At 38.3% G+C, this 14,541-nt stretch overlaps 1 protein-coding gene across 1 annotated transcript; it reads right to left on the reverse strand.

Moving 5' to 3' along the window:
* Positions 1-5,508: 5,508 nt before the first annotated feature.
* LOC140923947 (melanocyte-stimulating hormone receptor-like) lies at positions 5,509-6,363 on the reverse strand. Its single transcript, XM_073373962.1, has one exon. It carries the CDS (start codon positions 6,361-6,363, stop codon positions 5,509-5,511), a length of 855 nt encoding a protein of 284 aa, XP_073230063.1.
* Between the last annotated feature and the right edge of the window lie 8,178 nt (positions 6,364-14,541).

Here is a 14,541-nt window from a genome sequence, read left to right on the forward strand (position 1 = left end):
ACTCGTACCCAGTCGCCACTTATATTTATTCTCGCAAAGAAATTTTATGGAAAGGCAATTTGACGCGCGCAAAGGCGCTTGGGAAGGAGAGAGAAATCGCGTTTTTCTTCCTTCCTTCCCTTGATGCACCGCAAACTCACTAAATCCTTCCCATTAATGACAGCGCATTCAGAGAGGCGACTGGTTACAATTCTGTCAGATTGGAATTAGCTGGAGTTCAAACCCAGCTAATTCTTCCTTGGTACCTATATTTGACAGTTTCTCTTTAAAAACTTAAACTGATATGTCGGTAATGTCGAATTATTGAAAATATGCATTGGAAAAATCAAGTTTTCTGAATATTGATCATAGACTTCCCCCATTAGGGATTTATTGTATTATTTCTTGCAATTCAATAATTCAATAATTCGGAAAGAATTAACTGGCCTTTGAATTCCAATACAAAACTTTAAGTTTCCCGCCATCTTGCCCTGATTACATGTACCGTGATGCAAAATTGTGGGAAAGTCAAATTCCAAAACGTTATGCATTTTATCATGAAACTCAGAAAAACGTGAGAAATGAAAATTTCTGGCATGTTACTGTTGCATTAAAACTGATTTGTTAACATGTAAAACTTTTCTGGTAAAATAGTCGACATCTAAAGAAGAAAAAGCTTACAGGATTTCGAGATAACGGAGAGTTTCAAATTGCTAAAAGAATCCAGGAAAGATAATATATTACAAGTCATAAGATTATCGTAATTTCCCGCCGTTTAATCCACTCTACATGACTTGCTTGAGGAGGAGGATGAATTTATGAAACCTCCTGCCTGAAATGGCCACCCCTTACCTTGAAAAATTGAAGCGCCAAACCATTAACGAGAAAGAAGGCAAAAGGAAGAAAAGAAAGAAATGTTTTAATAAAAAGCTGAAATTTTTATTATTTTTTGTGCTTTGCCCATAGGAGGCGCTAACCTTCGTGTGGAACTAAGTTTAGAGTTGACTGATGAGATATTTGATTCAGAGTTGGCGAAACCACGGTCGGAAATGTTTAGCAACAGAACGTTCTGGATTGAGAAAGAGGTTTGTATGAATTTAAATGTGGAATGTGACCATATTTATTGCAAAAGGATAATAGCTTACGCCAGAGGTAAGATTCTTTAAACTCTAACTTACATTCGTTGGGCTATTTTTGGAAAGACTGGTTGCTTAGTACTGATTCCTGTGTGTTTTGGTCATCTTTGATTTGAAACAGAAAGCAGGATTAGGGCGAATAGAACTAGAAATAATGCGACCACTAGTATGGGCAAAAAACTGACTCCCCACCCTGCCCCCACCCCCTTTCGTCCCCCCTATCCTCCCCCTTTGATCCGTACAATACAACCCTAGCGCATAATGATTAGAGAGCTTAAGCAAAGACGTTTTTGAGGGACGCACGTCAACCGGAAGTGAGCCGTTCTCCCTTTTTATATGCCTTGACGCTAACAAATTTGTATCGCTAAGTTTCTTTTCTCTTATAAAGAGGATTTATCCGAGAGTTTCAAACAAACCACTGCCCAATAATGCAAAAGGTCCACTTCCGGTTGACGTCCGTCGCTCAACAACGCTGTTGCTTAAGCTCCCTATTAACGCTCAAGTACTTCCCAAAAGACGTTTGGACTGGCATTAATATTTGACCACTACACTAATTAAGGACCTCGAATCATTTGCCTAAGGTACCAAACCCACAAATCTCGTTTGGTAGTATACTGCCTAATAACACCATCTCACCGTCTTTTTGCAGGTGATAAAACTCATGGGTGAAAATTTTATTTCAAAAGTGGACAACTTTAAATTTTGGTAAGAATTGTTCACTGATTTTTTTTTTTTCGACAAAACAGAAATACGTAGAAATGCCCGGCCAGAAGCGAATATTGGGCCCTTAAACATATATCCTTCCCCCTTTCTGAGCCTTTAACTCGGCAAAAGATAAAGAATTTTTGCCTACTATAAATATTTCAAATGAAATGCGCGTTCCACTAGGAAATGTCCTGGAATTAGAGTAATTTTGAAAAGACTGTCCTGTTATTCCGATGGAAATGCATATTCTTTCACAAGGACTCACCAGTCCCAGGCTGTGCCGCCATTTTAAACTTTGGCGAGAGAGGATAGCGAATGAAACTTGTATCGGGTAGAACACATTCTCTACCTAATGGACCTTTCCATCGAAGTTTCCGAAAATTTTGGATAAATGGAAAGCGCCCTGAAGTCAAAATCAGACTAAAAAATTGACTGCTTTGCGATCTTTTTAGGAATATGACACATGTCGCGGTCAATTTTACTGTGCGATTTTTTGGTGTTGGGTACCAGGCAATAGAGCCACTGGAAAGGACTCTCGTGACAGAGGGCATGCTTGGAAACAGGCCCATCAAATTTGTTTTCATAGAAGCAAATGACGGTCAGTGAATATACTTTTTTATGGGCAACAGAGCTGTTTTGATACCACAGCTGCTTGCTGGTGGATTTATCTTGTTAGCAATATTTTGTGGCCTCTTACTGAGCTAACCGCCGCCCGTATAGCTCAAAGGGATAGGCGCCGGTCAGTCAACTTCAAATCCCGGAGGGACCAGCACTTAGAACCAAAACACTTTTCGTGTGGAAAAGGGGATTTAATGTGGTAATCCTATGTCAAATTCACATAAGCGGGCATTCACAATTCATTGCTTTGTTAATTGTAAGCTGAATCCTAATCAGTCTGACTAAGCGTCTCCCAGTTAGTGTTGTAAATTAAGGTGGATTTTCACTGTCGCATTAGAGGTTATTAAGAGCAACTTTCGGAGACAATTCTCCTTTACGGGAGTACCTCTTGGTCTTTCGCAAAAGCCAAAGGAAAAAAAGGCTGGGTGGAACTTAAACAAAAATGCTGCGAATAGTGAAAAACATATTTTGGAAGGACGAGGTTAAAAATAGTGAGCTTTATGGTAATCGAGAAAAGCTAACCTCTACCATTCAAAATAGAAGAGTTTCTCTTTCTGGACATGTTTTTCGTGATGAGAGCTCCCCGGCGCAGCAGCTGATACATTGTAACATGGCTGCTTTCTGCACATGGGATGGCAAAAAGAGAATGTCCTTCATATATTAACGTACTACGGAGGGATACAGGGCTGGAGAACGTTCGAGCTCCTGTCGTCTTTTAGGCGTCGATCGGAAGTAAGAAGTAATTAAATATAATAGAGGCAATGTATGTAAAAAGGTCGTGCGTAATCTTTCGTACATTGCCTTTGTTTTATTTACGCACGTAAATTTTACACGCGTACGCAAGTAAAAATTACGCACCAGTGGAAATCCACCCTTAGAGAGGTTAAGCAACAACGACGACAACGGCAGTGAAAATACAACTACACGTATATTTAGCCTCACTCAATTCAATTTTCAAGTATAGGGGAGTTTGCTGGAGTTGAATTCTTTGAGACATTAGGGAGCTTTAGCATCGACGACGGCAACGGCAACGAAAACGTCAGGTTTAAAATGAATTCCCGTTTTTTCAATCTTTGTCGCGTTTATTCCAATTTTCTGAAAATGGCAAGTGTTGGCGAATTTCCGCGGAGTTGATTTCTTAAGGACCGCACTCAAGTTTAAAGAGAGAAAAAGAGATTCGTCGTCGCTTGTTTACGTCCTCCATAAAACTTGTAATTAGGCATTTTCACGTCGTAGTCGTGCAAGGACGGTAAAGAAATGTACAAAAAAGCGTGAGGCACGTGCAAAATTGTTGTTTTGCGTGATAAACCTATTGCTTTTTTGACGTCCTCGCTGCCGTCGCCGTCGTTGTTGCTAAAGCTCCCTATTTTCCAAGTTCAAAAAAAAAAGATGATTTCGTCATCGTGTGCTTAAGTTCTTTATAAAAAGTTCGTGTTTTTTTGTTCGTTTGTTTGTTTGTTTTTTGGGTTTTGTTTTTTTCTTTTCAAATTTTACCTTGTGGTCGTGCAGTGAACTTCAGATAAATGTATTCAAAAGCGTCATGCCCGGGCAGTGCATGTTACTTGTTTTGCTCAGGAAAATAATTATGGTATTTCCGGCGTTTGAGTGGATACGAATTAGCCGCAAACGAAACATTTCTGCGGCACGGGAGCAGACTGGAGTGCTATAAAAGGGATGCTTATCACGTGGGAAAGCATTTTAGGCCGACTCCTCGTTTAGCTCACATTATTAATTACTTATATGTTTATTTATTTATTTATTTATTTATTTTATTTTTTTTTTTTTTATTTATTAAGTGATAGATTGAGTTTCGCGAGGGAATTAGCTACAACCAGTTGCAAAAGTACTTAAGACACTTTACCGTATTTTGGCATAAATGGCCTGTCCATGATCTTGTGCTTGTGATCCCCCCTCCACCTCTTATCAAAGTTGCTAGCAATACAAGACCATACTCAAAACGTGGAGGAACAACTTTGAATTGGAGGGAGGAGGGAGGTCAGTATTATATTTTACAGACCTGTGACCAGGAGCGATTTGAAGCAAGAAAGGTCGTTTTTCCGTGGGAGTGTTTCATCATTTTTGCAACTGGTTGTAGTTTTCGTTGTGTTTTCTTTTGTTTTCGAATAATTATTTTGAATTTACCGTACTTTGTTGGAATGCATGCTTAGTAAATGTGGCCACAGAGACCTTCGAGCCTTTTGGCCTTCGTAGGGATGGGCTTTTCAGAGCATGAGCAATGGATCCTACCCAGATTTCCTGCCCAGTTTTTTTCCCTATTTTTTTTTTTTTTTCGGCAAGTTTTTTCTGGCCTCAGTTCTGACAGTACTTTTTGTAAACTGTCGCTCAGCTCTGTTCTAGGTTATCTACCACATGTTTGAATGAAATAAAGGTTGTATTATAACGTACTGTTATACCTCTCGGTACCCGGCCAAAACAGCCAAAATAAACCTAATGGTTCTCCATTCATGTTGTACAGCGCAGTGGGGCCAAAATGTTTTCTTTTTCGTGTTCGTAATTACCTATGCCCCTCAAAGTGCCATGTGAAGAGAGTGGATAAAAAGATATTTATTATTTATAATTTACATTATTCTTTCACTTCACCGTCATAAACTACATGTAGTCTATTTACAATTTTCTTGATTTTTAAAAATACTAGACCACTCGTATTGAGTTTATGAAGTTTCCCTCTGTAGTTATTTTACGTCAGACATTACCTTTACTAATAAATACATAAGTGTGTTTGCCTTTAATCAAATGGTAGAGATGCAAGGTTGTTTTTGTTGTTGATGTGATTTGAGTGACGTTTTAAAAGCCATCAATGAATCTCTTGGTTGCTCTTTTCGTAATATTTTTTATCAACTGTTTGTGTGTTTGTGGACAGGAAAGCTCGTTTATCAGCACATAAAACCGCAAAGAAAGTAAACGGATGGTACACAGCTATTATTATTAGCTTTTAGCTTACCTTTGTCGAACACGTTTTGTAGCATTATTAGAACTTGAATATTGATAAGTCCTGTTTCACGTTCACTGTTTTGTGCAATTGCCGGAAAGTACTCACATTTGTCGTAGATTAAGATTTACCAATATGGCTACACGACATTTTTCTCAGTACTTTCAAAACTGCCGTCCGTAGCTCCTTAAGACGCCAACAGTACAAGACTGGATTTATAGACGAGTTCATAAAAGAAATCGTATCTGCAAAATTCCATGCCTCTGTTTCGTGTCTTTGATAAATAGCTAAAATCAACATGGAAGCGAATAGTGGAGAATAACACAGAATCATAAACACGAAGTATATAAAAGTGTTTATGGCACTTTTATTTAGATGCAGAGTACGGTTTGCAGTTTTTAGGTTCTGTACAGCCTGATGTTGGGCTTGAATTTGTAGTTGATGCTGACGAACGATCAGAAAAATTTTAACATATGAAAACGTCGAAATTGTGATGCAAACACCTATGCCAACAGCTGTGACATAGAAGAAGAAACTTGTATTCCAAAGTTTGATGCACGAAGCAAAAGCACCAGTGAGCCAAACAGTTAGTGTAATATATAGAGCTCTTTTTGCAGTCATTATATGTGGATAGGTCATGTGGTAATGAAGAGCTAAGTACCTGTCTACGCTTATGACCGCCATTGTACAGACTGAAACACCGCAAGCTAACGTAGTCAACCCAAACATTGCGCCGTATAAGAATGGAGCACGTGTAAGTTCTGTGGCAATGTAGACAGGCTGAGCAATGAATCCAACAAGAATGTCTGAGACGGTAAGGCAACACAAGAAAACGGTAGAGGGCGAACGAAGTGAAGGTGCCGTCCACATGGCCGCCAAAACCAACGAGTTTGCAAAGATAGATATAACTATCAGTGGCAGATTTAGCGCACAATTAATGATGGTGATATCTGAAAACGACCGTTGTAGTCCCATTTCGAGAACAGGATATGTTTTCTCTTTGTATGTGCTACTTGTTATTTTCTACGTTTCTTTTCCTTTACAAAATAGAGTGTTAGGAAAATTTAATAAAATGCATGATGAAGAGGGCTTTCATCCATTTCCTGCTGATAACCCAGCAAATCAATTTTTTTCTTGTGGCATCTTAACAATTGGTTTCAAAAATAAACATCTTAGCTTTTTAATAGTAATAAATGGCATGTTCAACGTAAACATTCTAACAAAATATATACCTTTTTTAATTTCCCTGACACCTGACCTGCAGAATTGAATTTTAATTAAAATCGGCTTCGAAAGAAAATTAAATCATCAAAAAGGCAAAACTGTAAATGCTTCTGGTCGAAAGAATAACATGACTTTCAAAAGCGTAATGCCCGGGCAGTGCATGTTACGTGTTTTGCTTATGAAAATAATTATGGTATTCCGGCGTTTTAGTGGATACGAATTAGCCGGAAATGAAACATTTGTGCGGCATGGGAGCAGTGAGGACTGGGGCGGCTGCATTTGAAGTGCAGTATAGGTAGAATGGAGTGCTACAAAAGGAATGCTTATCACATGCGAAAGCATTCTAGGCCGACTCCTCGTTTAGCTCACATTATTAACTATTTTTTTATTTATTTATTTACTTATTTATTAAGTGACAGATTGAGTTTCGCGAGGGCTTTAGCTAGTTACTTCGTCGGAGCGCGAAGTAAAGGATTCGCGACGCTCAGGAATGTATATATCAAAGTTGGCATTTTTGGGACAAGATTGGGCTCGCAAAGTCTGTAGGTTTTCGTTTTCATTCTGCCTTTTGACGATGTGAGAGCCGAATTAGTTCGAGATATTTAGAGATCACTTCGATTTCTTTGATTTATTCTTTAATTTATTCGAGGAGCAAAGAATTATTATTTTGGCCTTCCCGAGGTTTGAACCGACTCACCTGTGTGACCCGTTAGATCAGAGGTGACTCTAAGTTGAGGGATTAGCCGATTGCGCTGCTTCGACCTAAGGTAGTTCGGGGTATGAAAAATAGCTATGAGATTATGCACTCTTTTCGCGACAAGATTGGGCGCGCAAGTTCGTGACTTTTCGGCTTGTTTCGGCTATTTCGCGAAATGAGACCGGACTACTTCGTGATATCTTGAGATCACTTCGAGTTTAGTCTTTAATTTACTCGAGGAATAAATAGAGGATATTACTTGGCCGCGCAGTGACAGGAAATTTCTCTTCGAGTGTTGAAAACATTTCACGAGTGAGCGCTCCTTTCGAACTGTTTTATGATGAATTTAAAGTTACAAAATGCTGCACAAAGGCGTTTTGTCGTTGTTGAGTGTTGCGTCGTAAAATTGCTTTCCGAAACTAGTGCATCATTTCATAACTATCTTTCATATCCCGAACTACCTTGGGTCGCAGTAGCGGAATCGGCTAATCCCTCAACTTAGAGTCTCCTTTGATCTTGACGGGTCACACAGGTGAGTCGGTTCAAACCCCGGGAAAGCCAAAGCAACAAGACGCTGTGGGAGCGTATATTTGGGCGTGGTCGTTCTACGGGTACGATACCTTGAACATGCCTTATTGCAGCTAAACAACTGTCATCATATCTTACCAGAGAAGATAAATCCTTTACTACACTTGTTTGCTGCACCACACAGCTTATACAGTATGTCCCAATCCGCAACAAAAATCGTGTCATTTCATGACAATGTTTGAAAATATGCACATCTTCAATGTAGACATGCTTGGAGCCATAAACTGCTATAGGGCAGCACTGTTAACAGGAATATTGGTAACTATTAACATTTGATATACTACAATGTTCAACATTGCTTGAGAAAAGATGAGGTTCAAAGGTGGCATTATGTACACCTTTAAGTTCATATCCACATTCCTATGTAGAGTCTGAAAATATTGTACTAATTTATGCATGGATGCTGTTTCCAACAATACACGTCCCTTCCCTATGACTGTTATGATACATATCTCTAGCATGAGAATCAAATACATTATATCCCCCAACCTCAATTTTGTAGATACCAACACCAATAATTGCCACCGTTAAAATGAATGAGTTGTAGTTCAGTGCCGAGAGTGTTTCAAATGCTGTACCCTGTGAGTGGAATTAAACAGTAGTGATACCCCTCAATTCTGGGATCACCATGGATGTTACAAGTATAACTGTCACTGTATTCAAGGTGGAAAAATTGCTCAAACACTGTAACCATTCCTGGCAATTCTGTTAAGATTAACAGAGATTGTCTTGCAAGCAGTGACAGACTAGATTATAATTGAATACCGACAATCATTATTTGAGTCATATCATCAACTGAAGTAATCTTTGTTATCTTACTGTATATTAAAGCGCACAGACTCATTGCGACACATTGTAGTCCAGCATTTTCCCCAAATACTGTAACGTTTCCTTGACAGTATGGAGCATGAATTGTTTTTGTAGGATCTACATAAACTGAAGGTCTTGGATTCCTCTCGATATCAGTACAAAGCTTAAATTGGCCAAAATTAACCCGGTGATTCAAACTGTTGTAAGCACCATAAATTGGATAATTGCATGCATGTACAGAGGGGCAAATTCTTGCTGAAAAGCCTATTTGCATATCTCATTCCACCTACATCACCTGTGCTTTGATGCTTAGAGGACAGATACACCCCTTGCGAAATGAATTCCCAGAGTTCTGAGAATTCCTAGGAATTCCTAGGAATTCCTAGGAATTCCAATTTATTCCAAGACATGCAAATGAGCAAAGATAAAAAAGCTTGGAATATTTAGGAATACTTGGGAATGGGTTAAAACACCAGTGGGAATTTTTGGGAATTCCTAGGAATTCCCAATAATTCCAAGTTTGAAGGATACTGTCTTTGGAACTTATGGGAATTATTGGGAATTGCCTAAACACCAATGAGAATTTGTGGGAATTCCTAGGAATTCTCAATAATTCCAAGTCATTGTTAACTTGGAAACACTGGCTTAATTTTTAGGAAAAACGATAACTGTTCAAAGGTAATAAAAAGCGTAAAAATTTTTAATAATCATTCCTTTAATTGCCTATAACAACAAGGATTTCTTGACATTAGCCAGCATCTATATACAACATTTATTACGACTTAAATCTTTAAAAAAAATTATCAACAATAAGCACGATATTGAAAGCTTATTCAAAGTGCTACTTCTCGTACCTGAGCTTTCCAAACATGTCCACAACACGTTTTTCATCGCGGCTTTGCCTAATAAAAGGTCATCGCTTCTTGAAAAAACAACACGAAATTTTCCTCTCGCTGCTTATACCTCAAAAGCGTTGGAATATTTTATTTAGCTCTGAAAACGACCGCTTTTTTCAACTTGATCATCATCGAGCAAAATCATCCGCCATGTTTGAGCTATACTGGTTACCAGTCTCCCCACTAAGTGAAGTGCGTCATCACGTGCGCCTTTTGAACCAATGGAAAAGTGTGAAATGAAGTTCCGTTTGGTGAGTTCAAATTCACGCGGACTTTCATTAGCAAGAGCACAAGTATTTTGCATCCGAAATGGACGTTATTTTAAACGCGGATTGTTCATTTATTTTGTTGTTGACACATGAAACGTGCTTCCAGTCATGTCTGAGAACGATAAGTCAGCTGGATTGTGAAAGGTAAAGGTACGTTCCTGCTTCGTAATGTGTCTTCTGATGGTAACCACGTACTCAAATAATGAAGCTGGAGATCAAAGTGAAATTATAGATCGTTCCGATATATGAACACGAAACTTCAAGATGGCATGGAAAACCATTTATTGGTTCCTTTTTGTTTACTGGAGACATAACTGTAGTCGTTGTTGCAAATGGTTGATGGAATTCTACGTGAATAAGCTAATACTCGATCAGATTCTGGCGGATTTAATACAGTAGAACCTCGATAACTCGAACTCCGGTAACTCGAATTCCCCGCTAAGTCGAACTAAATTTGCTTTCTCTTGGTCAAGATTTCACTGAAATTTACCCCGATAACTCGAATTCCCCACTTAAAATCGAACTATTTTTCGTTTCCCTTTAGAGTTCGAGTCACCGCCGGGGTTCTACTGTGGTCATGGACAAGTATGTTTAAACGCCATGTACTACAAGTATTTTAGTTTCCAGTTCATTATTTTGTTCTCAGTTTGAGAGCTGAATTAAAAGTCGGGCGGCTTAATAAGGGCTTAGCAGATAAGCTTACTGGAAGCAAGTTGGCCTGACTTTTTCTTTTTTTACATATATGTTCCTGCTGTAAAATTAATTCAATCAAGACTCTTTTGCTGTATTATTCCAGTTACAAATGTGTCCCACAATTTTTCAGTAATGACTCAAGAACAATTTATTCAATTTTGTAAAAAACAAAACATGTACCATAAGATGTGATTTTGAACATTATTATCATAAACTTGTTTAAATGCAATTTCCATGCTTTCTCCAGTTGGTAATTAATCATTAAATTTGCGTATACTTTACTTTCCTGGCATTGGATGTTGATTGATGACATGATGTTAAACCTGTAAACTCCTAGAATTCCTAGGAATTCCTAAGAATTCCTAGGAATTACTAGGAATTTCTGGGAATTTCTAAGAATTTTTTGTGCTTTAAAATTTTGTAGGTTGGAATTCCTAGGAATTCCTAGGAATTCCAAGTCTAGTTTCATTTCCATTTGGAATTTCCGGGAATTTCTAGGAATTTAGAACCAGAACTTTTTAAACTGGGAATTCCTAGGAATTCCTAGGAATTCCAAGTCCGAATTTACCGTGAAAATTCACACCTATGATTCCTAGGAATTCCTAGGAATTCTTAGGAATTCCTAGGATTTTTTTCCTAGGAATTCCTAGGATAATCCTAGGAATTCCTAGGAATTCCAAAAGTTATTTCGCAAGGGACTTTCCCTCGTTTACGAACTAGTTTTGGAATTGCCCTTTAAGTAAAAACCTAACACTGTTACAGGTACTTTTGTACCTGTTTAGAGTAAACCTTTTCTATTTTTAACGTAACGATGAACTTCAGACCAAAATGGTGTATTTTTCCGAATACTCTTCCATAAAAAAGTGTCACTATCCGTGTTTTCTGAAACAAAGGTTATAATTTATTCATCGGTACTCTGCTAGGTGCGTGACAGCGTTGAGAGAAATGACTAATCTGATTTAAACCAATGGAATTGTAAGTTCTGTTATAAATAAATTTCCCACGACGAGATCTCAATTCAACTTCTTTTATTTCCTCCACAACACAATTTTCCTTCTGTACAACAAGCTCATTACCTTCTCTTGACGTCACCTCGCTGCCATCAAAACACTCTAACAAAACTTGCTGATAATGCAAAGTCCAGACGCACAGCATCGTACATGTACCGCGTCAAAATATACACAATTAGATGAAAAAACACAACACGCAATACAAAAACAAGAACATTAACCGTCACCCTGCTAAACAACATTGAAATAATAAAAAGAATTGTTGCACTTACCACAGTAGTTCCAAAAGAAGCGTCAGTCCCTTTTGGTTTCAATTGTTGACAATCGTCTCTTCCTTCATCGGAACAGATTTTTAACACAGGCAACTCGTTGTGTTCCGCAATGCAAAAATGAAAATCACTATTGTCACACTGATAACCAGCTACACAAATCTTGCGACTCTCAAACTTGTTAAACATTCCTCTGTTCAAACTCTTATCCATTTTACACGTACAGTCCTGATATTCCAACTTGTCATTGCGTCTATGGGGCCTATTAGTCATCGTTGTCATTGAGTGTCTTGATAATTTCCTTTGTTTTTCGTAAAGTTCGCGGACCAGCCCATTCCGAAAACACTCAGTGTTAATTTCTAGTGGGGGCCTACCGCGAACAGTGTGTGCATTTGTAAGTTTAACCCGGGATAACATAATTGAACAATATATTTACACGTTCGTCGAAACGCCGCGGCCAAAGGTCAAATGTTCTCCAAACTGCTTCTTACTGCCTGGTGCTTCGAAAAACTTCCGATCAAACGTTATCCAAATCGTCCGTCATTGGATTATCCACTCGACCTAACAAAATCGACCAATCACAAGATAAGGAACAGAAAATGGACATAAAATAAAGAAAGCAGGAAAATCAGATGACCTCTTAGGAAACATACCATTAAAAATTGTCTTTCTATTATTGGTGCATTTCGATCCTCTCGCCAAAAAAATGTCAGACGCCAATCATCTTAGCGGACCTCTTAGAAAACGAAAGTTTACTTCAACGGGCTCAAAAGGTCATTGTTTGTGTTTTGTGATTGGTGGATTTCGATCCGTTTTGTGAGTTTCTGTGTTTCAAGGTTCGTTGCTTGTCATCTTATTGTGACTAAAACCCGACGTTGATATTCCAAATATTTTTGATAGATTTCATCCCTGGACTTCAGAATTCCAAATTTCGATGAGGCAAAAATACTGAAGATTCAGATTAACTTTTGAGATCGTAAAAGTGCGATAAAGTGCCGTGCTACAGGAGCTTATTGCACATTTGCGTCAAACATCCGTTGCCATTACTCTATTTGGGCCACGCCCAAATAATAATTCTTTCTTCCTCGAAAAAGTTAAAGAATAAATCAAAGAAATCGAAGTGATCTCGAGATATCTCGAACTAATTCGGCTCTCACTTCGTCAAACAGCAGAATAAAACCGAAAACCTAAAGACTTTGCGAGCCCAATATTGTTAAAACTCGCGCTCCGCCGAAGTAATTAAGTACATGAAAACTTCGGCGTCTGAATCAATTAGGAACGCCATTTTCAACTTGGAACGGCTCGGCCGTTCAGTTTTCGCCTAGCCTGGCCGAGAATTTCGCCTTTGGAGCGACTTTGAAACGGCTTTAATTCAGACGCCGAACTATTCATGTACCGAACCTAATGCATAAATTATTAATATATAGATTTAGCCAGGGCTAAAAGCGAACCTCCTATTAACTCGAATTTATAATTCAAATCAAACAATAAACTTGTATTCCACAAATCAGTTAACTTTAGAGCACATTCATGTGACTTTTGAGGGAAAGACTACGTGATTTTCGAGAAAAATAATTTGCAAACAGTCCAAGCTAAGAGTGAACTTAATCCTACATCGAGTTGATAGCCTTTATATGTACACCCAAAAAACAGCAATCATCTTCGATCACATTTAAGAGCCATAACGGCTCTTGATCACAGTAGATTAAGCCTGGAAAACAAATCAGGCCGAATTTTTTGCGTTCGACATGTTTACTTTACAAAATCTTGCCAACAAGTCTGGGGACGTGTAAACCAACCTTTTATACTTTTCGTACATCACATCTGAGGTGAAACAGTACCATGAGGCGCCGTTTTCATCATACAGACCTCGGACAGAATGCAGTGTTTCACAATTTTGCAATACAAATTGCACTCATTCAATATTCAGGACGATCAAAGCACGTGTGGGCTTTTAGCGAAATCGTCAAAAAAATTTCCAAAATCACCTATACGGCTAGCCAGTTCTCACTTTGGCAAGTCGACTGTTTAAATTAAGATTAATATAGTTATACGCTTCAACACAATAAGGAATTTATTATAAAGATCTGTAATCTTCAAAAGCGTTTGATACGCGCGGCATTTTGACTACTCTTGCAAGCGATGTTCATGAGCGACTGAAAACAAACGGCACAGCGATTAAAATTGCAAAAGAGACTACTAACAATCAATAAAGAAAGGGAATATAATTCGGTGAAACATATACAGAGACAACAATTTTCATTCACGAAGACAAGTATTAAAGTGTCTCTGAAAATCCTTGTTTACGTTTTAAGCCGGCTTCACGGTGTTTGCTTTTTTCAAAGATGAACTCGAGGCAAGAAAATCGCTCAAAGCTTTCTTTTACAGCCAGAATTATAACCAAATATTCTTTGGAACGTTTTCTTTCTATTTGCGGTGAGAAAATGTCTAAAGGCTTTTTAAAGTTCCATAAGCTGATAATCAAACCTGATACTTGGTCACTCTCGGTCAGATCATTGTCTCAAATCTTACAAACGTGCATAAACCAAATAGCCGCGTAAACTACGCTCGACTTCATTAAATTAGATATAAAAAACAAACAAATACAATAATTACTCAGGCTTACCTTTTGAGATGCACTGAAAACTATCAAGTAAGGCCAGAATCGCTTCAGACTTTTCAACCGTCTTACGCATC

Source organism: Porites lutea, chromosome 14 (genome assembly GCF_958299795.1).
Source record: "Porites lutea chromosome 14, jaPorLute2.1, whole genome shotgun sequence".
Lineage (NCBI taxonomy): Eukaryota > Metazoa > Cnidaria > Anthozoa > Scleractinia > Poritidae > Porites > Porites lutea.

Coding starts and splice junctions, on each gene's coding strand:
- LOC140923947 (XM_073373962.1), bottom strand. CDS start 6,363: ATGGGACTACAACGGTCGTTTTCAGATATCACCATCATTAATTGTGCG.